Source organism: Hemicordylus capensis, chromosome 7 (assembly GCF_027244095.1).
Source record: "Hemicordylus capensis ecotype Gifberg chromosome 7, rHemCap1.1.pri, whole genome shotgun sequence".
NCBI lineage: Eukaryota > Metazoa > Chordata > Lepidosauria > Squamata > Cordylidae > Hemicordylus > Hemicordylus capensis.
In genome coordinates, this window is record NC_069663.1 from 22,119,635 (window position 1) to 22,145,734 (window position 26,100).

Here is a 26,100-nt window from a genome sequence, read left to right on the forward strand (position 1 = left end):
CAGTGGGGAAATGACTTGACTAGCAAGCCAGAGGTTGCCGGTTCGAATCCCCACTGTTGTGTTTCCCAGACTATGGGAAACACCTATATCAGGCAGCAGCGATATAGGAAGATGCTGAAAGGCATCATCTCATACTGTGCGGGAGATGGCCATGGTCAACCCCTCCTGTATTCTACCCAAGACAACCACAGGGCTTCTTTCTCTCTCTCTCTCTCTCTCTCTCTCTCTCTCTCTCTCCCAATAATCGTGTGTGTGTGTGTGTGTGTGTGTGTGTGTGTGTGTGTGTGTATCTCTCTCCAGTGACCCAGGATTATTGGTTGGTCTATCTTTATACAGTACTGTATTTATCGCCATTTCATAAAGTGACCATTTTAGAGGCAACCTAGTCTCCAGGGCTCTGTCCAAAGAAAATCAAACTTTGTATTGCTAAACCCTAGAACTTCTTGCTGCTTGGGGAATGGGGAAGGGCATCACCATAGTTTCAACTATGCAATAACACCAGCAATAATACCAACCAGAGTCTTGCTGCTGTATTGTCAACAATTTATTTTCCATGGGCACTGCAGATTGAATGTGGCATTTACTGTAAGTAGTTCTTGCATCATGCGAGAAACAGCAGAGAAGACCGAAATATATCATTTCTGTCACAATCAGCTCTACAGGTTGGACTTAAAGAATGACAGCATCACATGTACACAGCACTATTTCCCCCTTTGGCGCAGGAATTAGATCATGACTCAAAGGTTTATTGCAGAGAAGTGGTCAGAGTCATAGACCTCACCATTGTTTGAGAACTATCTGGCAGAAGCAAGGACAGATCAGCAATTGGGCTGATCCTCAGTTGGGCTAATTGGCCTTCCCTTAGAACCTAAGATACAGTAGGTTTCCTGCATTGCACTGAAAGCAGAAGTTGCCTCAGAATACAGCTGCAACCCACAGAGGTGACCTTACACACACACACAAACACACACACTGAAATGCAGGCTATTTAGAAGATTCTAGAACCAACTCCTCTTCCCAAGGAAAAGCCAACTGTCCTATTCTACTTTTCCTGAGAAACTGAGTCTGGACTGGAGCCCTCTAGAGTGACAGGGGAAGATGTAGGATTTCTAGGAACTACTCTTTATTTTATATCTCCTTTTCTTTTTTCCTTTTGTTTGGGTCAGCGCCTTGAGAGCTACCAGCATGAAACAGCAGCTTGGGAAGGTGGAGTCAGTCGCAAAATGGAGGCGTAGAGAATTTCCAGGTGGAGTCAGTCACAAAATGGAGGCGTAGAGAATTTCCAGGCAGAGTCAGTCACAAAATGGAGGCGTAGAGAATTTCCAGGCAGAGTCAGTCACAAAATGGCAGCAGTGGAGCCATCGACAGAATAAGGGATTTGAACTTTAAAACTCCTGGATTTCTGGTGACTTCTGTCACAGGACAGAGGGGCAGCAAGTAGAGGCTCCTTTATAGGAGAAGAAACTGAAGAGAAATAACTATTGCGGGGGGAGCAACCCTAAACACTCGAAGGCAGGGAGATTTAAAATGGCGCGGCCAGGACCCCACTCAGCCAGCCAATCAGATCTGGAGTACTGGCTGGACGGGAAGGGAGGGAGAAGCAAGCAAGCCCAAATTTCTGGCAACCCCTTCTGAGCAACCTCATGCCCACCCCACTCTAGACGAGATGGCACTCCATCTCTGCACTGGATTTGCTCTTGGAAAAAGCCTGGGCAGAAGTCTCACTGAAAGCATTCTCAAAAGCTGCAAGCACAGACATCCGCAGCTTCTCCCTGAAGTCCTGCCCCACAAAGACATACAAGAAGGGGTTCAGGCAGCTGTTGAGATAGGCCAGGCCTGTCGCCAAAGGTATCCCCATGACTAGAACTGTCTCCAGCCAGGGGGAGACCGTGGTGACTGACATCTCTAGGAAGGAGAAGACATGATAAGGGAACCAGCAGACAAAGAAGGCCAAGACCACCGCCACCATGATCTTGAAGGGCCTTCTGGAATGGGTCAGCCGGTTCCCCCTCAGCCTGGCGGTGATAATGCCATAACAGAAGAGGATGATGGTAAAGGGTACCAGGAACCCAACCACAAAACGGGTCAGCACCATGGTCTGGTGGCGATAAGCTTCCAGCTGAGCCACTTCCTCTGACTGGAAGTCATCAGACAAGGCGTAATTGTTATAGCAGCGAGTGACATTTTCTTCGAAGTTTCTGGTGTCCCGGAATGCGAGGGCTGGGGAGCTGAGCACCAGGGCAGCAACCCAGATGCCCAGCGCCACCAGAGAAGCCAGCCGGGGAGAGCGGTAGTTCTGGCCCCAGACTGGACATGCCACCGAGACGCAACGGTCCATGCTGATGACGGTGAGCAGGAAGACACTGGCATACATGTTGATGGAGGCGACTGTGGTGCTGAGCTTGCACAGGGCCTTCCCAAAGGGCCAATGGAAGCCTAGGGCGATGTAGGCCACGTTCAGTGGCAAGAAGAAAGTGAAGACGAAATCAGCGGCAGCCAAGTTGAGGAACCAAATGGTGTTGACCGTCCTTTTCATGCGGAAGCCAGTGACAAAGATGACCAGGCCGTTGCCCACTACCCCCAGCGCAAAGGCAATGCTGTAGACCACCATGGAGAGGATGTGCATTGAGTTGTGGAGATCTGCATAGTCATCAAAGGCTAGGTAGTCCTCATGGCCTCCATCAAGGTTTTCTTGAGAGGTGGTGTTGGCAGCCATTTTGAAGGATGACCTGTTGGAAAGAATGGACATTTTTTTAAAAATGTGACTTGTGGAAAGAAGGGAAATATTGCTCCAAAGAGAAAGTGTGAAATGGCCCATATGCAGCTCCTCAGACGTTTAATGCATCAGAACCTGAAACAGAAACGAGATAACAAAACTGGGAAAGTTAGAATGGTATCTTTCACAGAATCAGCACCACTTCCATATGGCAATGAAGTGCAGGATATTCACAGCTTTTGTGCAAGTTCCAAGCACAATCTTGCATTTTACAGGAGTACACATACATTGTCCTTGAATCAGATGGAAATATGAATTCGGTGTCTTATGGGGCGTTGGCAACAATTGCAAATCATCTATATAAGGAATATCCTTCCTTTTCTACTATAGCCAAGTGGGCTTTCCTCAGTGGCATTGTTATAAAGGAATTGTTGTAGTTCCCCAAAGAGAAGCTATGCTCTCATGTGGAGAACAGACGTTTGAGGTGCAGTTAACAAAATTCCAAACTTCCTTTGCTATAGATTAGATATCTTGCCAGCACAGCCATTTGCTTGTGTCCTCTAGTTTCAATGGAGCCTCGAAGAAGAAACAGAATAATACAGGAGCCACTCATCGCTATACAACATTCAGCCACTAGATGGGAGTAAAGCAACACCCAGTACCTTTAGCATGGCATGTCCCCACTCTGCAGAAGTGCTGCACATCTGCCTTGCATCTGTCTGTGTCTCCAGTGCAGAGAAGGCTGGGTGTGGTACTAGAACACTGGAGCCCATTTTGCTTCCATTGCAAAGACCGCTGGAAGTGATATTTTTGTGAACTTGCTGAGGATTTCTTGTTCACGCCCTTTCTAGGACTCCAAGTTCTTGGAACCAAAGTGCTTTGAAAGAGGTTTTAAATTATCCGTCTTGGATATGCTCTTTTGCCATATTCTCTCCCATGAAATGTATGAAGAAGAGTACTGGAAGAGTGGACCGTGCTCTCAGATGATCTGTGCTGTCCCAGATGATCTGTGCTGCACCACAGAGCTGGGAGCTCCAGAGGACCGGATTGATTGAATGACTGATTGATTGATTGAAGTTGACATATTTGTCAACAAAACAATACAAACAACAAATAAAAAGCTTAAAACATTACAACCTTTTTTTAAAAAAAAAACCATTTTAAAAGAGCCAGCGTGGTGTAGTGGTGAAAGTGCTGGACTAGGACTGGGGAGACCTGAGTTCAAATCCCCATTCAGCCATGAGACTTGCTGGGTGACTCTGGGCCAGTCACTTCTCTCTCAGCCTCACCTACCTCAACAGGGTTGTCGTGAGGGTAAACGCAACCATGCACAGCACTCTGGGCTCCTTGGAGGAAGAGCGGGATATAAATGTAGATAATAATAATAAAATGTAAATAGTTAAAACGATTAAAAATCAAACAATTGAAATAGCGAGGTGCTGCACACGATTGCTGGGAAGCGCCTCCCATGAGGTCTGCGAGTCTGCTGGTACCTACCTCTTTCCTGCATGTACTCCAGTGGTGCATTCATAAGGATCATAACATTTCCAGCTCTTTTGGAAATAGATACAACCCTCATTCTAATCCTGGAATGTCCATCCCCACAGGCAAAATCCATATAATACCCAACCTTTGTCAGTTGTCTCCTCTTCTGGCCAGTTTTAATTATTGGTTTCCTCTCTGAATCCAGAACAGTATCTCATTTCGTTACCTTTTTTAATCGCCATGATAATATTGCTCTAATCATCATTTAAAAATCTCTCCTCCAAATAGGAAATGGCTAATTAAAGGGCTGGTTCAGGAATGATTCAGAGGTGAGCCGGGAGCAGCCAAGCAGCCAAAAAGTAGAGGCCGCTTTAAAGGAAAGGGGCGAGGAGGAAATGGTGAACTAAAGGCCGAGGAGAAGGACGTCCCTTAGCACTTTGCCAGGCCCCAATGGGCACAATGGTGCTGAAACTGCATTTTTAAGATTTGGGAAATCACCGCAAAGCAGAACTAAAAACAGACAAGAAGGCAAGATGGAAAATGCCAAGATGAAACAGTTGGCAAAGATGTCGTCCAGATTTTCCATTAAAAAAAAAATAGATTGAACAAATCACTCCAGAGAAAACAGTACTTCTATAGCACTTCAAAGCAGAGATTCCCAAGCTTTTTTAAACAAGTGAAAACCTTCTGTTACAAACCTTCAGCTCAGATACCCCACAGAAATTGTGTGCGTGTGTGTGTGTGTGCATGTGCAAATGTGTGTGTGCGTGTGTGTGATTTGGGGTGACTCACACATTATTTTGGTCTGCAGACATGTCAACAGGTTCACTTCAGGTTCTTCTCAGCTCTGGGATAAATAAGAAATGTTTGACTAACAAGCAGAAGGTTAACGGTTTGAATCCCCGCTGGTATGTTTCCCAGACTATGGGAAGCACCTATATCGGGCAGCAGCAATATCAGAATATGCTGAAAAGCATCATCCCCTACTGTGCGGGAGATGGCAATGGTCAACCCCTCCTGTATTCTACCAAAGACAACCACAGCGCTCTGTGGGCGCCAGGAGTCAAAGTCAACTTGACGGCACACTTTACCTTTAAGAACTAATTCCAGCATGGTGCAGTGGTTAGAACTTTGAACAAGGACTGGGGAGACCTGAGTTCAAATCCCCGTTCAGCCATGGAACTCACTGGGTGACTCGGGGCCAGTCACTTATCTGTCGGCCTAACCTACCTCACAGGGCTGTTGTGCAGACAAATGTAACCATGCACACTGCTTTGGGCTCCGTGGAGGAAATGCAGGATATAAATGTGAACAACAAATCTGGAGGGCACACCAGGGGCTTATTGTTACAGAATATAATCATGGAAATTTAGATGCATTATTCTTTTTAATGATTCTATTTTGTTTTTATTAGATTTTTTTATACTGCCTTTCATTTTAAAATCCCATAACAGAGATCTGATCACATAACAGAGCTAGAAAACAGGTCACTTATGCCCAGTGGCCATTATAGCCTCTTCTTTCCTACACAGAAGTTTCCATTTTCAAAGTGGGTACTTGGAAAGAAATGGCAGCAGCTGCGTATTAGAGGTCTACAAAGAACCCTGTGTTTATTCTGCCTTCTCAAAAATTACAGGCAAATTGCTGCCATCATTGCCTTTTTACTGATCGTGGACGGAGCTCGTGAGTTCTAAGCGGCAGCCATCTAGTTTCGTGGTTCGCATGTCAACCTAAGACCAGGGAAACCTGATTCAAAGCCTCAGTCAGAAAGCTCTCAGCCTAGCCTACCTCACAGGGTTGTTGTGAATGTAAAAGTGGGGGGGCGTTGCTCTGAGATCCTAGATAGAAGGACGGAGGACTATAAGCCACCTCTGGCCTCAAAGGCAGGATGCCTCTGAGTACCAGTTGCAGGGGAGTAACAGCAGGAGAGAGGGCATGCCCTCAACTCCTGCCTGTGGCTTCCAGCGGCATCTGGTGGGCCACTGTGTGAAACAGGATGCTGGACTAGATGGGCCTTGGGCCTGATCCAGCAGGGCTGCTCTTATGTTCTTATGACAAGATAAAAAGGCAATGATCGTCAATAACCGCACTGCTCACAGTTGGGTCCCCAGATGGTGTCAGACTACAACTCCTATCATCCACAACCACAAAGGCCATTGTGGCTGGGGATGATGGGAGTTGTAGTCCAACACCATCTAGGTACCTAAGTACCCTGGTTTTTAAACATTTCAAACAGGTCTCGCATCCTACCAACCGCCCCACCAAAGATGCACAGTTAAGAGGCAGCTTTGTCTTACCTTTCCACCCCTCTCTCCCTGGATCTTGTCTGCTCCTTTCCTCGTCTCCTAAGTCCCTGCACCCCCGGCTCCCAGGCTGCTCAGGAAACTCTGTCCTCGCTCCGAGCTTTCCAGATCATGATGGGCGGCTGTAGCCGAGAAGAGAGAGACTCACAGGTTGGGTGTGTGCATTCTTGGAGTCTCCGGACATGTGGCTAACGGGAGCATCCCTTGCCCACAGACCATTGCACAATACGGTTTTCTTTGGCTGCCTACAGAGATCTGGCACCGGGGCCCGGCTCGGGGCAGACTTAACCCCTTCACCCCTGGCCCCGAAAAATGACAGCGCTGCTCTCTCTGACCTTATCCGCAGTCCACCTCAAACAGATGACACTCTGGCATTGGAAAGCCAAGATTGGCCTCCCAGACCAGCTAATTGAACCCAGAAGAGGAGGCGAGTAGGGGTCACTGTCGGTTTCTGGCGCAAAGGCTGCCTGATGGGATAACAGCGGGATAATAAAATTAATGGTCTAGCCACAAGATTTGCACCATGATTCACAACATACGTGGGTGAAAGAATTAGAAAGACGATGACGACAACAACTACTACTACTACTATGAATATTTATATACCATTTTCCCAAAAAAGCTCTCAAAGGGGTGTATGTATGTATGTATGTATGTACTGTATGAATGTATGTATGTATTGTTAAATTTATATACCGCCTTTCATTAAAAACAATCCCAAGGCGGTTTACAAAAAACATATAATAAAAATGACATAGAAAATATATAAGAAAGAAAGAAAGAAAGAAAGAAAGAAAGAAAGAAAGAAAGAGATGGATCCCTGTCCCTAAAGGGCTCACAATCTAGGAAGAAACATAAGGTAGACACCACCAGCAGCCACTGGAGGGATGCTGTGCTGGAGATTAGGGATGTGCGAACAGGTTCGATTGAACTGTTCGGGGTCAAACCAACCCCCTTCCCTAGTTCGGTCCGATCCCTGGACCGAACCCTGCTGGGGCTTTGCAATTTTCATCTCACGGAGGAGGCAATGTTTGCGAAGCCTTTCCCCTGCCCACCCGCCCAGTAGGTCATGTGAATGGCTCCTATGGTGACTACTCCAACAAATACATGTATACCACTTTTCAACCAAAAGTGATGGGAAGAGTTTATATAGGAGAATAAATGAATTTAAAAGATGCTTCCCTGTCTCAAACGGGCTCACGATCTAAAATGAAAGACAGTCATCCCTCAGCAACCATTCTGTTCCGTTCTGGCAAAACCTCGCCGTTGGCAAGTTCGCAGTTGGCGAGGCATTAAACAGGGGGTTAGGGGACCGCAAAAAGACCTAAAAATAAAGGGGTTTTTTTTTTTTAAAGCTAAAAATCACCCCAAAAAATCCTGTAATGTTGCCAAAAGGCACCAAGATGAATGAGCAGATTGAATTTCTGGATATTTTTGAACCCCTCAAAAATCACTCAAGGGCATTTTACGTTGGCAAGGGACAAGGGACATTTTGCTTTGGCAAGGCCAGCAAGGGTCACCAAGAGGGATGAGCAGATCGAACCTTTGAACCCCACACAATTGCTGGAACCCCTCCAAAATCACTAAAAAATACTTTCACCAAACATGGATACTCAGGCCACGGTTGGCAAAACTTGTCACAATTACTCAAAACCGTGGTTGGTAAAGCCGTGGTTGAGATGGGATAACTGAATAAGGTAGACACCAGTAACTACCACTGGAGGGATGTTGTGCTGGGGTTGGACAGGGTCAGTTGCTCTCCCCTTCTAAATATAAGAGGAGCACCACTTTCAAAGGTGCCCTTTTGCTCAGTTAGCAGGAGGAAATCACTTTATATTTTCGTAATCACAGAAGCTATTGCTGTGACTTTGTATGTGCCCCGGCTTCAAACAAACACACTTTAAAACAGACACAAACATCTTTTAAAGCAGAGAAGTTTTTCATACCCAGCTTTTAGTTCGCATCTCCTCCGGAATGGAGGGTGCACATTCGTGGTGTAGTGGTTAGAGTGCTGGACTAGGAGCGGGGAGACCCGAGTTCAAATCCCCATTCAGCCATGAGACTTTCTGGGTGACTCTGGGCCAGTCACTTCTCTCTCAGCCTAACCTACTTCACAGGGTTGTTGTGAAAGAGAAACTTAAGTATGTAGTACACCGCTCTGGGCTCCTTGGAGGAAGAGCGGGATATAAAATGTAAAAAATAAAAATAAAATATAAAATATATCGGCCAGATTTACCCCGAAGTCCCTGCGAGCTGTTGAGGTGCACTCTACAGACAATTTGGAATTTTCAGTGTGCATTAGAGTTTATATCCAGGGTAAAAAAAAAATCCACTTTTTACTTGGGTTTAGAGGGGCAACTTTGAACTTGCAGTGAAACCTCACAATAAACCCTGCTGTCTGGGAAAGCTCAGAACACCAGCCCGAACACTCATGTCATTCTCAAGCGCCTGTTCCCAGCTCCAAGAGAGCGCTTCCTAGTGGGTACAGCAGGGGCCGTCTGCCAGGACTCTTGGGTTCCTTGCCCAACCTCAAGTCACAAAACAAAGCAATCAGAGAAACCACAAGCTGGGAGGACTTGTGACCTCAGTCCACAAGCAGAGCAATACCAGCTCCCCCGGGAATGAAGAGGAGGATGCCAAGCTTAAATGTCAGAATCAGGGGTTGTTGGTTTTTTTAAAGTGGGGAAAATAAATCATTAAGAAAATAAATACAAAACCAGACCAAAATCAACATTTCAACCATTTGCTGAAACGGGGGATATTATTTCCAGACAAAGCTCCGAGATAAACAATGAGCCATTGGCCACTGGACTGACATTCCTAGGCCCAGACAGATGAATTTTCACAAGGGAATCGGGGTGGGGGGGAGATGGGTAATGCTGCCCACCCTTTCCAGATCAATATTTTTCTAACCCAGAACATCAAATATGTTTGCGAATGAGGTTGGGGAGAAGCAGTATGAACAGGAGCGTAGCTATAATTGAGCGGATGGGTTCAAAGAACCCAGCCCCCCAGCTCCTGAGAGCCCCCCAGCTTCACCCCGCCCTATTTTTTTTCATGATCACCCTCACTCCAAGGGGACACCGGGGAGAAGGGCGAACACAGGCTCCCTCTTCCCTCACTACACCCCTGTAGTAGTAGTAGTAGTAGTAGTAGAGAGCCAGCGTGGTGTAGTGGTTAGAGTGCTAGAATAGGACCGGGGAGACCCGAGTTCCAATCCCCCTTCAGCCATGAGACTTGCTGGGTGACTCTGGGCCAGTCACTTCTCTCTCAGCCTAACCTACTTCACAGGGTTGTTGTGAGGAGAAACCCAAGTATGTAGTACACCGCTCTGGGCTCCTTGGAGGAAGAGCGGGATAGCGGGATATAAATGTAAATAAATAAATAAATATAATAATAATAATGGCTATGCTGGCCATATAATTTTCAGTAAAGAGAATCAGAATGTATATAAGTAAAAGATTTCCAACTGGTAATTAATTTTAGCGTCCCCTTTTCATCTTTTTTATTCTAGAAAGGCTGGTGTGCCATTTGATGGTGTTTTTTTAAAGTCTGTTGTGCCCGTGTTGTATACTACTGATTTAAGCTGGAAATATCTTTTAGCGTTAGTAGCGTATGGTTTGAAATTTACTAATGGTTTATTTGTATAAGAAAAGTTTGTCCGCATTTTTTGACAAGCAATAGGATGATGCATGGATGATTTAACCCTTTGTATAGGGAGGTTTTGTGGTTTTGGTCGCTATGCCCGCTTTAGTCACGATTATTCATGCATGTGACTGTATATGCTTTCACAGCTGCCTCTGAAGAAGAGAACAAGTTCGAAACGCATCAGGCCTTACAGAATAAAGATATTGTCTACTGATTCAGCACTTCTGAGGTTTCCTTCCCTCCTTTCCCCCCTGGTTTTCTGGTGCTGCGTCATCCCCCCCCCCCCCCCAAAAAAACCTCTTTTTCCTTTCCTGCTTGACAGATGAACCAGTTCCCACCTCCAGGTTAAGAGGCTTCTCCTATCCTGATAATAACCGTGAGAGCAGCCCTGTCAGAATTGGGGCAGCATGGAAAAATAATACGTTCATGTATTTAAAAATAATACCAAAGGTTTCTTTTCCTTCCCCCCTCCCAGATTTTTGTCTCTGCACCCCCCTCCCCTTGAGATTTATTCTCTGGGGAAAACCCCATTAACAAAGGAAAGAGCCCCACAACTAGAACCCCAAATTCTATCCCCCCCCCCGAGGAGCACGGCTGCCCTCCCATTTGCAAGCTCAGAGACGTGTGCAGAGGGAGCCCCCAATGTGGCCTGGCCATGGGACCTGCCATTTGGGCTGGAGTGGGTCGCATCTCCCACCATCCCCTCCTCAACGTGGCCATCCCATAAACCTAGTTGCCAGCCAGAGCCCTAGAGCGCCCCTCTTCCCAAGTACCTGCTTCTTCTTGGCTCTCCCGCTCCACAAAAGTTGTTTTTTTCCCCCATGCGGTAAGAACCACTGTCTCCGTGCCATTATTACTGGCACAGGCCATAATTAGAGAGTTTTGTGCTGAGAAGGCAGAGGGAAGGGAAGGGAAGCAAGCCCAGCCATTCCCACTTTGCTACCAACACTCCCAAAACCTCTAAAGGACCACCACATCCTCTTCCTCACAAATCCGTCTCTGATGGCCGTACGTTTTAGGGCATTGGCTTTTTGCAAACCTCTCGTTTCTGATGCGGTCCTCCAACGTGAGTCCCCACGTGTTGTAGGACTACAGCTCCCATCATCCCCTGCCATGGTGGCTGGGGATGATGGGAGTCATAGTCCAACCACTTCTGGGGACCCCTGCATTTGGACATAGAAGGAACAATTCTGGTCCACATCCTACTGTATTTACCTGAATCCAAGACTAGGATTTTCCGAGTTCTTTGATGTTAGAAATGGGGAAAAGGAAAGGAAAGATTGTGCCATCGAGTTGGCTTTGACTCCTGGCGACCACAGAGCCCTGTGGTGGTCTTTGGTAGAATACAGGAGGGGTTGACCATTGCCATCTCCCACGCAGTATGAGATTATGCCTTTCAGCACCTTCCTATATTGCTACTGCCCAATATAGGTGTATCCCATAGTCTGGGGGACATACCGGCAGGGATTGGAACTGACAGCTTCTTGCTCCCTAGGCAAGTTGCTTCCCTGCTGCACCAATAAATTGGGAGGTCATCTTAAATTCAGAGTGCTGTTCCTTTTGGATAAATACAGGTACAGTATAACATATATTTAACCTCTATTTTATTAAAGGGGGTTGTCTTAAATTCAAGGTCATCTTCTATTCACGTGAATATGATTGTTTATTTTATGTATTCATTTTACATTTTCTATCCTGCTCTTCCTCCAAGGAGCCCAGAGCGGTGTACTACATACTTAAGTTTCTCCTCACAACAACCCTGTGAAGTAGGTTAGGCTGAGAGAGAAGTGACTGGCCCAGAGTCACCCAGCTAGTTTCATGGCCGAATGGGGATTTGAACTCGGGTCTCCCCGCTCCTAGTCCAGGACTCTAATGGTTAGTTCAATCCCAACAATTCATGACCGGTTTAATGTCATCATCCACTCGGACCCTCCCTACACTACACCACACACACTGCGGTAGGCTCCCCCTGCCCCAAGTTAAAACTGAAGCCCTGTCCTTAAAATTAAAATGGAATCTGTTCTTACGCCTGAAACAGTGTAGATTTTCTACTGTGTACAACAAGCACCTTGCCATCGGTGGAAGCTACTCCGTTCTGCGGCTTCCTGAGTAACTCTACTGGGTGTGTCTCTTCTGAGGTCCAAACTATGTGTTTTGCAGATTTGTGTGATGCTTTCCTCTGTGTGTGTGTGTGTGTGTGTGTGTGTGTTTTCTTTCTTAAACCCAAAACAGCTTGGGAAAGGCTGTGCCGGTTCCAAAGGAAATAGAGCAGAGAAACACTTCTTCGTCTTTTCCCCACATTTTCCAGGAAGCTGCTTCTTCACTGTTTGCAGGGCCAGAGAGGAGACCTGTCTGGCGGTAGCAAGCATGAATGGTCCCCTTTGCTAAGCAGGGCCTGCTTTGGTTTGCATTTGGATGGGAGACTACAGCAGGAGTGATCCTCTGACAGAGATACAGCTTAACGCTCCCCTCCCAGTGGAGGCTGATGGGAAGGAGGCCACGCTCAGGACAGAGAATCACAGACTCAGCAGGCAGCCTTTTCTGTGAATGGGTATTTTGGGGGTCAGAGAAGGAGGAAGAGCCCTTAATAATTTAATTTAATGGCCCATGGCACACTGCCGTGTCTTGCAACGCACACCATCTGGCAATTATTTAGGTCTGATGGTTTGTATTGCAGTTACTTCTACTACAAATATGTATACGCCACATCTGGCCAGGTTTTGCAACTACTATGCCTCTAGGGCAGACTTGCGTAGGAAGATAGGAAGCTGCCCTAGACTGAGTCAGAACATTGGTCCGTCTAGCTCAGCACTGTCTGCACACTGACTGGCAGCAGCACTGCAGCTCTCCAAGGTTACAGGCAGGAATCTTTCCCAGCTCTAACTGGAGATGGAAACTGGGATCTTCAACACGCAAGCATGAAGAGGCTCTTCCACTGAGCGGTGGCCGCATCTCCCCAGAGGAATACCTTCCAGCACTCACATGTCGTCAACCATCCAAATGCAAACCAAGGCAGACCCTGCTTAGCACAGGGGGCTAGTCATGGTTGCTACCATACCACAAGACCAGCTCTCCTTCTTCTATCTGTTTCAGGTGTTCGCAGGCTTCACTCCCCAGCTGCAGTTGGACTACAACTCCCAACATCCCCTGCCTCAACGGCCAAAGGATGATGGGAGTTGTAGTCCAACAGCAGCTGGGGACCCAAGGCTGGAAATGCTTGTACTACACCTTTATGAAAAGAACAAATCACCATCTTGGCTTTTACAATGAATGGCGGGGGGACAGGGCTATTTTAGTGCTGCAGTCTGAATGCTTTATTTATTTATTATTATTATTATTATTATTATTATTATTATTATTATTATTATTAAGCTCCTTATAATAACAATAATAAGCTTATTGTTATTAATTAAGGCTCCTCTGGTTAAATTTTTATAAAAACTGCTGCTTCTTTTCAGTTTTGGTGGGGGGGGTTTTGGTGGGGAGGGAGTTGGAATGTATATTATTGCATTTATATTCTTTTGCTTAATGTCTTAGGCTCTTCATGGGAGGGGAGCAGGCTCTAATCTTTTACTAAGGACATGCATCTTGCCGAATCAATGAAGGCAGCATACAACACAGAGGGCACCTCCAGCCTCAGAGGCAAGATGTCTCTCGATACCAGTTGCAGGCGATGAGGTATGCCCTCACCTCTTGCCTGCGGGCCCCCCAGAGGCATCTGGTGGGCCCCTGTGTGAAAGACGATGCTGGACTAGGTAGTCCTTGGGCCTGATCCACCAGGCTGCCCTTATGAGGGGGCAGAACGGAATGCGGTCCTTGCTAAGAGAAGCATGCCTCTGTTTCCATCTCTGAAATCTCAGAGAGGCGTGTTTCAGGGCCGGGTGACACATTTCCTCCCACCCGGCCTGGGCTGAATCTGAATCGCAGCAGCCGTTGCAGCTGGAGGGGATGTGGTTGACCCCTAAACCCGTTGCGGCTGAACATCAAGGAACTCCACAGTCCCATCCGGGATCACCCTGCACAGTGATGCTATGGCGTCTCAAGCTTTTCCTTCCTACACACACACACACACACACTCACAATTCCCTGCTAACTGGACTCCTTTCAAAGTCATGGCTTGCTTACATCGAAAAAGGGGAGAGCAATTGTTTCTACTCAGCAGAGATGCACACAAGCTCCCACAAGGCATTGCTCAGAGCCCTGAATCCCACCAGCCTCCTCCCTGACCCCTTCCAGCAAGGGGTCTCTCACCAGAGCTCCTTCCCGGTGGTTTGTGTGTGTGTGTGTGTGTGTGTGTGTGTGTTTTAACTTCTGCGGTCACATCAGCGCAAAGTAGGATTGAGTTTCTTGTGGATTAGGATTGGCAGTCTAACTGAGAGCACAACATCTGGGAGGGAGTGGATAACCAGCAACACAGCCTGTGGAAATTCCTGTGCCCGTTGGCAATGAAGAGGCAATAAATTGTCGTGTGGGAGTATGTTGACTGAATCAGTTCATCTATTGTAGTGTTGCTCTTCCGGGTTTCAGAGGGGGCGGGGTCTTCCCTTCCCACCCTTTGAGATGCCAGGATGAGGATGAGGATTTTATTATATTTGTACACCACCCCAAACTTCCTTCTCTGGGCAGCTTACAGCAAGATAAAACAAAGCAGAAATTGAAACGGTGAACCATTTAGAATCACAAGTCTAGTTTTAAAATGCATAAATGGGTGAATAAATGAGGTCATGCACACAATCAAAAACGGTGTTCTGCCCGGGTTTGGGAACTGTTCTGCCCGGGTTTGGGAACTCCCAATTTTCAGTTGTGCGGAAGCAAGGTTAGAGGAAAAGCTGGGTAGAAGTGATGGTCTGGAAGCAAGGGAAGAGAAAATCCTGTGTAGCTTTTCCTCCTGCCTTGCTCCTACCTGAGTTTTCATCTTACTTTGCGTCCACACAATCACTTCTACCCAGGTTTCCCCCCCTCCCTTGCTTCCACACAATGAGGTGCTTCACACAACTGGTGTGAAGCACTGTTAGGGTTAGTGCAGGGAGAGCACTAACTTGTACTTGCATGTCCTTTCCGCGACAGTTGGGGAGGGGAGAAGACGAACTGCATTGCCTCGAATGGCCATTAGATGGCACTCTGACCTTACCAGCACACAACCTTTCTAACCTCTATGCATAGCCCCAGGGCAGGGCAGGAGGGAGCATCGGAGAGTCAGAATTCCTGAGTGCTTCAAAAGAAGCAGGATCCCAGCCTTGGGGTGGGCGGGGTGGGGGGGGGGGACTGGAGGGCCTTCTGCAGTAGATGCCCACCAGGTTTCCATGACAACAGGAGGCCAGGGCAGGCCTGAGATATTCTGTGAAGCCAGAGTTTTCCAAGCTCTGCCTCGTAGTAGCTTCCCTGCTAACACAAAACGGCTCTCCTGATACTTCGGGGTCCCAAGTCTGAATTGAGGGATTGACTGGTTAATTAATTAATCAATCAATCGATTTCCACATATACTGAGGAATGCCTCAGGTTCTGATGAAAAGCTGAAGCCCAGCATATTGTGGAGTGGTTGTGGGGCATAAGGCTGAGCTTTCTCAGACATGGGTCCAGGGCTCCCTCTAACAGGGATTCCCAGATGTGATTGACTACAACTCCCAGAATCCCCCAGCAAAAGCCATTGCAGGAAATCCCTGTGAGAGGGGACACGGCTTGGATCCTCAGGTTTCGGACTACAACTCCCATCATCCCCAGCCACAATGGCAAAGGTCCATGACGGGAGTTGCAGCGCATCAACATCTTGTTGGGGATTCTTCCATAGACACTGAGGCAGTTCTCATGAGCAGCCAGCCCAGGCCTGGCTGCCTGTAAGAACTGCCAGGATCTACACAGATCCTGGCAGTGCCACAGCATTAAAGCCAGAGCCAAAATCCAGCTCTTAGCCGAGGTTAAGGGTGCAAATGAGCCGGGATCGAGTGTCATCACAGGCTACTTGAAGCTCACACTACCACAGAGATCAGAGCCTAGAGTGCCTTTCCTTTGGGGAATCCACCAGGGCACCGTGCCTGGTGCACTGTGGGATACTCGGAGTCCAGGATAACAAATCCCAGCCTCAGAGCGATCAGCCCTATTCCGTGTTGCACAGAGTAGGGCAGATCATGTGGGAGCCCACTGCACACTCCCACCCAGGTCAGTAACTAGGCCAGCTGAAATATGCAGGGAAGATTACCTTGCACCTCCCTGCCCTACTGCACACATGGGCCTAATTCACATATAACATGGAGCCAGGGCCCCAATAGATCCATCCAAGCGAAAGCGGGAGAGGGAAACCTCGGAGAGACCATGTTCCTTTACTGATGGAGCTACACTGGCTGCCAATAGGTTTCCGGACCAAATACAAAGTGCTAGCTATAACTTACAAAGTCCTAGTCCAGCACTCTAACCACTATACCACACTGTCTCTGTCACTCCAGTCTCTGCCTCTGGCCCTGCCTCTATAATCCAACCATGTACCAGAATATTTTATTAGCAGAGCCACATATTTGCCAGTTGTGGGATTCCAGGACTCCTCGGAACACTGTGTGAAAGCCACTGATGTATAAATAAAACTCAAAGTCCTCTCCAGGTTTGTTTTAAACGCTTCCTGAAGTTTTGTGTCACCTTGGCCTTTGGCTTACTTATAAATGGTCTTCAAGGATGCTTGGTGTCCCTAAGGAACCCCACGATAGTTTGATAGTGTGTGCCGTTCTATTGGCTTTCCTACCACCTTGTGGAGTCACAAAATGGCACTGATACTCGGCGCTCCTAACATTTTCTGGTCCCAACGCAGATGGTCAGGATGCATTTCCATGCTAAAGAAAAATTAAAGGGGTTTTGCATGGGCATGAGCCATTCGCAGGACTTGGGCCAAATTAGACCCCCCAGAGCTATTTGACTTGACCCATTTATTTTATTATTTATTTCTATTCCACCCTACATCCTAAGACCCCAGGGTGGTTAACAACATGGTAAAAACAATGCAAGATCCCCCTGTGGTTTAGGTTCTGCCACCGAGGCCCTGCTCTAGGTTCCACCTTCTCATAAATTAGAATGGTTATCTTTCAAATGCGGGGCCTTTTTAGTCGAAGCCCCAGGCAGTGCAATGTGCTTCTGTGCCAAGTCCATGTGTCTTCCCAGCATTTTTTCTTTCTTTCTGGAAATTGACAAAAGCATACTCATCGCACCAGGCATTTGGGAAGTAGTTGTGTCTATTCCACTGTTGCTTTTATTTGGTGCCTTTTTATTCGTGTTCGTTTTAACACTGCTGGATTAACTCTATATTTTTGTAAATTTTTATCTTGTGCACCCCCTTGTGGACAGATATCAGAAAGAGGCTTACAAATACAGTTAATAAACTAGCACAAGCATGGACCTGCAAGTAAACGTTGCAGTATATTCCTGGTGGGCATGAGTTACCTAAGCCTCAGCATGGTGAAAGTTTTAGACACATTTCCCTTTCAGAAGCAGAAGGGGTTGTGACTATCTTGAGCAAATATTCTTGATGCTGAGAATCTTCCCATCCTTTTTATTCAACGCCTCCTTCCCCCACTTCTTGCCACTGAGTACCACTAGCTCCACCTACCTGGTTGTCTGTTAACTGCCCTCCAGGTCCACAAACATTCCGCCCCATTGAGTTATGCTGGGGGAGGACTTTGGGGTAAATTTGGACGATATGTGCACACCTCCAGTCTGTAGGAGATGTAAACTAAAATCCAGGTATGAAAACCTTCCTGCTCCTTTAGAAATAGAGACAAGTAGGTTGTTATTTCATGCCAACTTTATTACGGGGACCCAATACTGTGAGAGGGGCAGAACTGCAAGCTAAAAACTTGCAGCAGCACATGTGGAGAGGAAACTAGCATCCTTAAACACAGCAGCCGGCCACCCTGGAAGATGAATTTGAATGCATCCTTGAACTTTTTGGGTTCTATGGAACCGAAACTCCAAAACCCCCAGGAATCCTTCCAAGAAAACTGTGCCGCTATTGTTTCGCATAATTCCCCTGACCTCCTAAAACAGAGGACAGATCCGGGGACAGCAAACAACTCCAAAGCCCCTTAGATAGGAGTGATCTGTTGAAGGCCAGGGCGGGTCAGTGAGCAGAAGGACTGCCAGGAAACCAGCTCTGATCTCACCCCTGTGCCCCTCGGCCCTGTGCTGCTGAATCATGGTGCCACTCAATCCTCGTATTTCCAACATTGCCCAACGACTGGGCAGTCCTTCAGACGCAGTGTCCGGCCCGACTGCTCTTGAGAGCGAGCATGAATTCCAGGAGAATTCCACAAGACCGGGAGAGCTGGTCTGGGGGTAGCAAGCATGGATTCTCCCCTTTGCTAAGCAGGGTCTGCCCTGGCTTGCATTGGAATGGGAGACAGCATGTGTGAGCACTATCAGATCTTCCCCTCCGGGGATGGGGTTGCTCTGGATCCTCGTTCCCTCCCTGGCAGCATCTCCAAGATAGGGCTGGGAGAGATTCCTATCTGCAACCCTGGAGAAGCTGCTGCCAGTCTGGGTTGACAATACAGAGCTCGATGGGCCAAGGGTCTGACTCAGTAGAAGGCAGCTTCCTGCGACTTGTAAAACTGGCCATAGGGAAGGCTGTCTGCTCTGGTCTCCTTTCTGGTGGGTTCCTTTCCGCTCTGGTCTCCTTGTGCTGCCCGTGAAGTGCAGAGGTGCGCCCGCATTCCATCCCTTGCCAGGAAACACCTGCCTCCTGGGCTGAGCACGTATCAGGGCGGCAGATGTAGGGTTAAGGGGGAGTGAGTGGGCCCTGTGCCAGGGACGGAGGCCCTTGATTCACTTTCCTGGGGCTAGGATATCATGTTTTCCTCGTTCCTTTGCGATTTCTCGGCACCGCTGCTCCTAGACTGAGATAAGCAAACCAGGATCCTCCTCCTGGCTGCTCCCCTCCTGCTTTCAAGTCCCCAAACTGTGCAGCAAGCAGCTCAAAGGTTAATTCGGGTTTCCCTTGCAACATCCAGGAATTATGAGGTCCAACTCCAAAAGAAATCCCACTGCAGCCAGAGGCGCTCTTATCCCTGGACTTCGGGGCTGAAGTCCAGAGCCTCCACAGCCGATTGATTGATTGATTGATTGATTAAGTGCCGTCAAGTCAGTGTTGACTCTTAGCGACCACATGGATGGATTCTCTCCAGGATGGTCTGTCTTCAACTTGGCCTTGAAGGTCTCTCACTGGTACATTCATTGCTGTCATAATCGAGTCCATCCACCTTGCTGCTGGTCATCCTCTTCTTCTCTTTCCTTCAACTTTCCCCAGCATTATGGACTTATCAAGGGAGCTGGGTCTTCACATAATGTGTCCAAAGTCTGATAGTTTCAGCCTGGTCATTTGTGCCTCAAGTGAAAATTCTGGATTGATTTGTTCTAGGATCCATTTGTTGTTTTTTTCCCCTGGCTGTCCATGGTATCCTTGGTTCTCCAGCACCAAAGTTCAAAAGCATCAATGCTTTTTCTATCTTGCATCTTCAAAGTCCAGCTTTCGCATCCATAGAGTGTCACAGGAAAAACCATGGTCTGAACTATTCTAATCTTTGTCGGTATAGACACGTCACGGCCTCTAAATATCCTTTCAAATCCTCTTTAGTCTGGCCGAGCATGATGATGCTTAATTTGCAGGGGAGTGGGCCTCTAGGTCCAGGCTCCAAAATTACCTAGGTGCACCTGCGGCCAGAAATGCTGAGCATCAGGTATTCTACCTGCCTTTTCAGTATTTTTGCCTCAGATACAATAGCAGGGAGGAGAACTGGCCTTGTGAAGCAATCATGAATGGTCCTGTAACTAAGCAGGGTCCACCCTGGTTTGCATTTGAATGAGAGGCATGTGCGAGCATTGTTGGATATGCACCCCAGGAGCTGGAGCCGCTCTGGGAAGAACATCTTCATGCCTGCATGCAGAAGGTTCCAAGTTCCCTCCCTGGCATATACAGACAGGACTGAGAGAGACTCCTGCCTGTAATCTTGGAGAAGCCACTGCCAGCCTGTGCAGATAATACTGAGCTAGATGGACCAAGGGTCTGACTCAGTATATGGCAGCTTCCTATGTTCCTAACTCCCATCATTCCCAGCCACAATAAATTGTAGCTGAAGGTGATGGGAACTGTATTTCAATAACAACTGGAAAGCTAAGGTTGCCTACCCCTGCAGTACCGTGTGATGGAAAGAATCAAGTGATCTTGGCAGAACAATGGGAAATTTAATATTCATTATTAACATGCATATAATTAATAATACATGCAATGACTATGGAATATAGGAACATAGGAAGCTGCCATATACCGAGCCAGACCCTTGGTCCATCTAGCTCAGTATTGTCTACCCAGACTGGCAGCAGCTTTACCAAGGCTGCAGGCAGGAGTCTCTCTCAACCCTATCTTGAGGATGCCAGATGGGGAATTGTGGAATCAAGAGACCCAGATGCTCTTCCTAGACTGAACCCATCCCCTAAGCGGAATCTCTTACAGTGCTCACACATGTTGCCTTCCATTCAAATGCGAACCAGGGTCGACCCTGCTTAGCAATGGGGAGCATTCATCCTTGCTACCACAAGACCAGCTCTCCTCCTCCTAGACCAGCTCTCCTTCTGACAGTAGATGCAATAATAATATGTATTATATTATATTATTAGAACATAAGAACATGCCCTGCTGGATCAGGCCCAAGGAGGCCCATCTAGTCCAGCATCCCGTTTCGCACAGTGGCCCACCAGATGCCGCTGGAAGCCACAGGCAGGAGTTGAGGGCATGCCCTCTCTCCTGCTGTTACTCCCCTGCAACTGGTACTCGGAGGCATCCTGCCTTTGAGGCTGGAGGTGGCCTTTAGCCCTCCAACCTCCAATAGTATTATTATTATTTATTACATTGTTATAGAGCCAGCATTGCCTAGTGGTTAGAGTGTTGGACTAGGACTGGGAAGAAATCCCCATTCAGCCCTAAAGCTCACTGGGTGACTCTGGGCCAGTCATGTATCTCTCAGATTAACCTGCTTCACAGGGTTGTTGTGAGGATAAAAATAACCACGTATTGAGCCTGGGCTCTTTGGAGGAAGAGTGGGATATAAATATAAAGTTCAATTAAAAGTAAATAAATAGTTTCCTCCCTGCAAAGCTGCCTCTTGAGTGACTTCCCACAGTTTTCAGAATGCAATTCGCCCCTTGCCTAATCCCATTACCACTGGAAGATCTGGCAGCAACATCCTGGGGGGAGGTTTAGACAGGCACGGGATCCTACAGTGATGCCCTTCCTGTCCCTCTAAAGCAGAGATTCTCAAAGTTGGGTCTCCAGATGTTATTGGACTTCAGTTCCCATAATTCCTAGCCAAAGGCCACTGGGGCTGGGGATTATGGGAGTTGAAGTCCAATAACATCTGGGAACCCAGCATTGAGAATCCCTGCTCTAAAGACAGACTGCTGCTTAGAGCACCTCTTAATGCAGTGTGTGTCCTTCACATCACCTTCGTGACTCATGGGATAGAAGACATCCAGCTCAAGCACCTGAAAGGTGGGACATGAACTCATTCCCTGTTTACACAGGTAATCTGTCAATGGGAGCAATTGCAAAACAGAAGATTGCCACTGCTGTGGAAACAGAAGCAGCCTAGATGCCTGCAGCCCTGCCCTTGATAACTGGGCAAAGAGGCGCCTTTTTCACATGGTGATTCTCTTTATTTAGCAGGGGAGAGTAACTGGCCCTCTCCACCCCCAGCACAGGACCTCCAGTGACTTTTGCTGGTGTCTCTCTTGTGTTACTTTCAAGATTGTGAGCCCTTTGGGGACAGGGATCCATCTTCTTTATTTATTTGTTATTTCTCTATGTAAACCGCTCTGGAAACATTTTGAAAAATGTTATATAGATATAGGTGTGTGTGTGTGTGTGTGTGTGTGTGTGTGTGTGTGTGTGTGAGAGAGAGAGAGAGAGAGAGAGAGAGAGAGAGAGAGAGAGTGTGTTGCTGTTGTTGTGAAGGTAGCTATATATTTGAGCAGATGGGTTCAAAGCACATGCGGCCCCCAGATCCTAAGGGCCACCCCTCCGCCCCACCCCTCCCTATTTTCTTCATTATCTCCCTCACTCTGAGGGCCCCCCCCCCCGTAGAGAGGGGAGAACATGGGGCCCCTCTCCCCTAGCTACGCCCCTGCGGTCTAGCCAAAGAGTACCAGTTGCAGGGGAGTAACAGCAGAAGAGAGGGGTGCCCTCAACTCCTGCCAGTGGGTAGGGTTGCCATATGCAAGCTCCCCAAATTGGGGGTGGCCTAATTTGCATATTATGAATTATGTGGCAACTAACTTGCATTTGGTTTGTGTATTTGACAGATTTGTATAGTTTCCCCTCCTCCTTTGACCTCCAATGTGATCAGATCCAGAGTAAAATCTGGGCAATCCAGGCAGCACATTTGAAATCCGGGTAAACCCGGGTGGAATTTAGCAGCCGGGTGGTGGAGCCAAAATCCGGGGGCAACCTTAAATTCCAGGGCAGGACATGGCAACCCAAACTGTAGGATCCCAGTGGCATCTGGTGGGCCACTGTGTGAAACAGGATGCTGGACTAGATGGGCCTTGGACCTAATCCAGCCGGGCTGTTCTTATGTTCTTAAAAGAGCTGGTGGCTGGGTTAGTTCAACTCACGATGTGAAATTTAGCTCCTTTGTCCCACTTCCTGGCCCTTGTAGTTCCCAGTTTGGGTGTCTGGGTCCAACCAGTGTCAGCAGAAGCCTCAACTGGCAGGATTTCCCCAAAAAGCCCTGACCCTGGATCTAGTAACCCTATGCCCCCACTTCCCTCCTGCCAAACATGTGCAGTCCCTTCTAAGTCACACGGGCCGTTTCCACCCACTTATGTTTTCCCTGGTTCCTCCATTCTTCAGCTCTGCTGCCCAGGACCTCCTCAGCGCCAACATCTGCTCAAGCCATGGGCCATTTGTGCTCCCCTTCCTTTAGCAATCTTGTCTCTTGAACAGCCTCTCTGGCACTCTTCTCTTCCTCCCTGCAGAGCATGTAAAGGTTAAGTGTGCTGTCGAGTTGGTGGCGACTCCGGCAGCCACAGGGCGATGCTGCTGGCTGGCCGTGTTCGGCCGCCGCCTGTGCCCTGTCCCCACATTTGACGTCAATCTCAGGGGCCCGGCTAGTCACGCCCCCATGGCTGACATCAGATGCAGGGGCGTGATCTCCTTCCTTTAAGGTAGGGAGAGCCATTCCGGCCACGCTGCCAACGCAGCACAGGTCGATCTCCCTCCCAAACAGGGCCTCACAGCTCCATTGGGGAGGGAGATCAGCCCCACTGTGTTGCCCCCTGATTGGCAGCAGCCCAGGTTCTTTGAACCCATTCGCCCAATGATGGCTCTGCCCCTGGACTCCTGGCTACCACCAAGCCCTGTGGTTGTCTTTGGTAGAATACAGGAGAGGTTGACCATTGCCATCTCCCGCGCAGTGTGATATGATGCCTTTCAGCATCTTCCTATATCACTGCTGCCCAATATAGGTGTTTCTCCCCATAGTCTGGGAAACACACCAGCGGGGATTCAAACCGGCAACCTCTAGCTTGCTAATCAAGTCATTTCTCCACTGTGCCATTAGGTGGCTTAGCTCCTCCTATTCGTTGAAGGTTTGGACTGGAAAGTACCAGTGTTCCCTCTAACAGGGATTCCCAGATGTTGTTGACTACAACTCCCAGAATCTCCAAGCAATCGCCATTGCAGTGGAGGATTCTGGGAGTTGTAGTCAACAACTTCTGGGAATCCCTGCTCGAGGGGACACCTGGAGGTGTTCTGGTCCTTGCTCAGTGCAAGGAACTGCTACAACATCCCTGATGTTTGGCCACCCAGCTTCTGTTTCAAAACTTCCAGTAAAGAAGAATCCACGCCTGCACAAGACAGACTGCTCCACTGCCAAAAGGCTCTTCCAGTTGGAAAGTCCCTCCTGATGACAAACTTGAATTGGCTTCCTTGTTATTCAAACCTGGTTCTAGCCCTGCTCTCAGAAGCAACAGAGAACAAGTCCATTCCTCCTCTGGTGTAACAGCACTTCATCTCCTTCTCCAGACTAAGCTTTCATGGCACTTTCATCTGATCCTCATAGGACTTGGCTTTCAGACCCCTTCCCGTGCTAACTGAGCAAAAAGGCACCTTTTAAAAGTGGCGATTCTTTTTACTGAGCAGGGGGAGAGCAACTGGCCCTATCCATCCCCCGCACAGCATCCCTCCAGTGGCTGTTGCTGGAGTCTAGCTTAAGTTTCTTTTCTTATATTGTGAGCCCTTTGGGAAAAGGGAGCCATTTATTTATTTATTTATTTCTATGTAGACCGTTTTGGAAACTTCTGTTGAAAAGCGGTATATAAATATCCATCATCTATTTGTATTTGTCGTATATTTGTCCTCCACTTCTGAACCCATTCCACTTTATCAAACCCTGCAAAGCTGCAGTCATAGGAACATAGGAAGCTGCCATATATGGAGTCAGACCATAGGTCCATCTAGCTCAGTATTGTCTATCCAGACGGGCACCAGCTTCTCCAAGGTTGCAGGCAGGAATCTCTCTCGGCCTTATCTTGGAGATGCTGCCAGGGAGGGAACTTGAAGCCTTCTGCTCTTCCCAGAGCAGCTCCATCCCCTAAGGGGAATATCTTACAGTGCTCACACTTCTAGTCTCCCATTCATATGCAACCAGGGCAGACCCTGCTTAGCTAAGGGGACAAGTCATGCTTGCTACCACAAGACCAGCTCTCCCCTCCAGACCAGCTATCCTCTCCAATTAGTCCCTTCTTGCCATTCCTCTGTTTCCCCTCCCTTAAACATCATTCCCCACTGACCCACCTTTCCTCCAGGGTTCTCTTTCTCAGTCCCATCTCAGCACCTTCACTCAGTCCCTGGCTCCCTTCTGCCCTTTGGTTTCCCTACATCCTGGGAGCTATTCTAAGCTCAGAGCCATCCTCTATCTATATATTTGACCCCACCCAAACAGACAACTTTCCCTTCCCTCACAGAAGGTGGACTGCAAGCTGTTTCGTTCCCTAAGCAACCAAACTTTCCACGCATCACGTGACAGAGGTTCATCCTCACAGGCGCAATGCAATCTAAATATATACAGTTACTCTTGTGGAAACAGTGAATGCCACACAATCGCCAAGGGTACTGTGTATCAGCCAAATCTTAACGCCAGGCTGATTCAGACCATCTAGCTCATCAATTCTGACTTTCAGCAGTGCCCAGTCAGACACCAGGGGAAGTTCACAAGCAGGGCAGCTGTTCAGCCACACTCTGGAAATTATGTGCCTCCTTCCTCAAAAGAGACATGCCAGAATTCAGCCTGTCTAGAATTCAGGCATGAAAGCCCTGCACCCTAACCTTTGCTAGTAGCGAATGTCTACTCATCTTTAGATTTCTTGAATTAGTGCTTGAAATGTGACTAGATGCTCTTCAATAGTACTTTTCTTTTTGCATGCTTTTAATTGGGCCCACGGTCTTAGTAGTGAGAAATATGCACTCTTCACATGTTTGAAGCTATTGTCTCCATCGTTAATCTGAGCGCCTCAAAAATAGGTCCCTGGCTCCTCAAACATGGTTGGATTACCCACCAACCCCTGTCATTGTGGCCAATGTGGCCAAGGATGATGGCATTTGAGCCCCCAGATGTTCAACTACAATTTCCCAGAGCCAGAAAAAGACCCATGACTGGGTTCACATCTACCAAAACAAAACACTGACAAACTCAAATATATATCAGGAGATCTCCAACGGACATTTTGGGGGACTGGGGCTCTTGCTAAGATGGAGAGAGGGGGCACCTTCAAGCACCCACACTTCTGACCAGTGTTCCTTCTAACAGGGATCCCCAGATGTTGTGGACTACAATTCCCAGAATTCCCAGCCACAGTGGCTTTTGCTTGGGGATTATGGGAGTTGTAGTCCACAACATCTGGGAATCCCTGTTAGAGGGA

The 26,100-nt window shown here is 47.9% G+C and overlaps 1 protein-coding gene across 4 annotated transcripts in view; it reads right to left on the bottom strand.

The window, feature by feature from the left end:
• Positions 1-534: 534 nt before the first annotated feature.
• Positions 535-26,100, bottom strand: part of LOC128332755 (chemerin-like receptor 1) — a 33,460-nt gene continuing 7,894 nt past the window's right edge. Inside the window, exons 1-3 of one of the 4 annotated variants that reach the window (XM_053267439.1) lie at positions 15,304-15,395; positions 6,499-6,626; positions 535-2,729 (exon numbers count right to left, since the gene is read on the bottom strand). In XM_053267439.1, coding sequence (XP_053123414.1) covers positions 1,658-2,716 — 1,059 coding nt within the window. In that variant the 5' untranslated portion in view covers positions 2,717-2,729; positions 6,499-6,626; positions 15,304-15,395 and the 3' untranslated portion in view covers positions 535-1,657. Of the gene's footprint in view, positions 2,730-6,498; positions 6,627-15,278; positions 15,396-26,100 lie in introns of those variants that run through there. The other 3 variants (XM_053267437.1, XM_053267438.1, XM_053267435.1) reach the window with 3 other exon arrangements.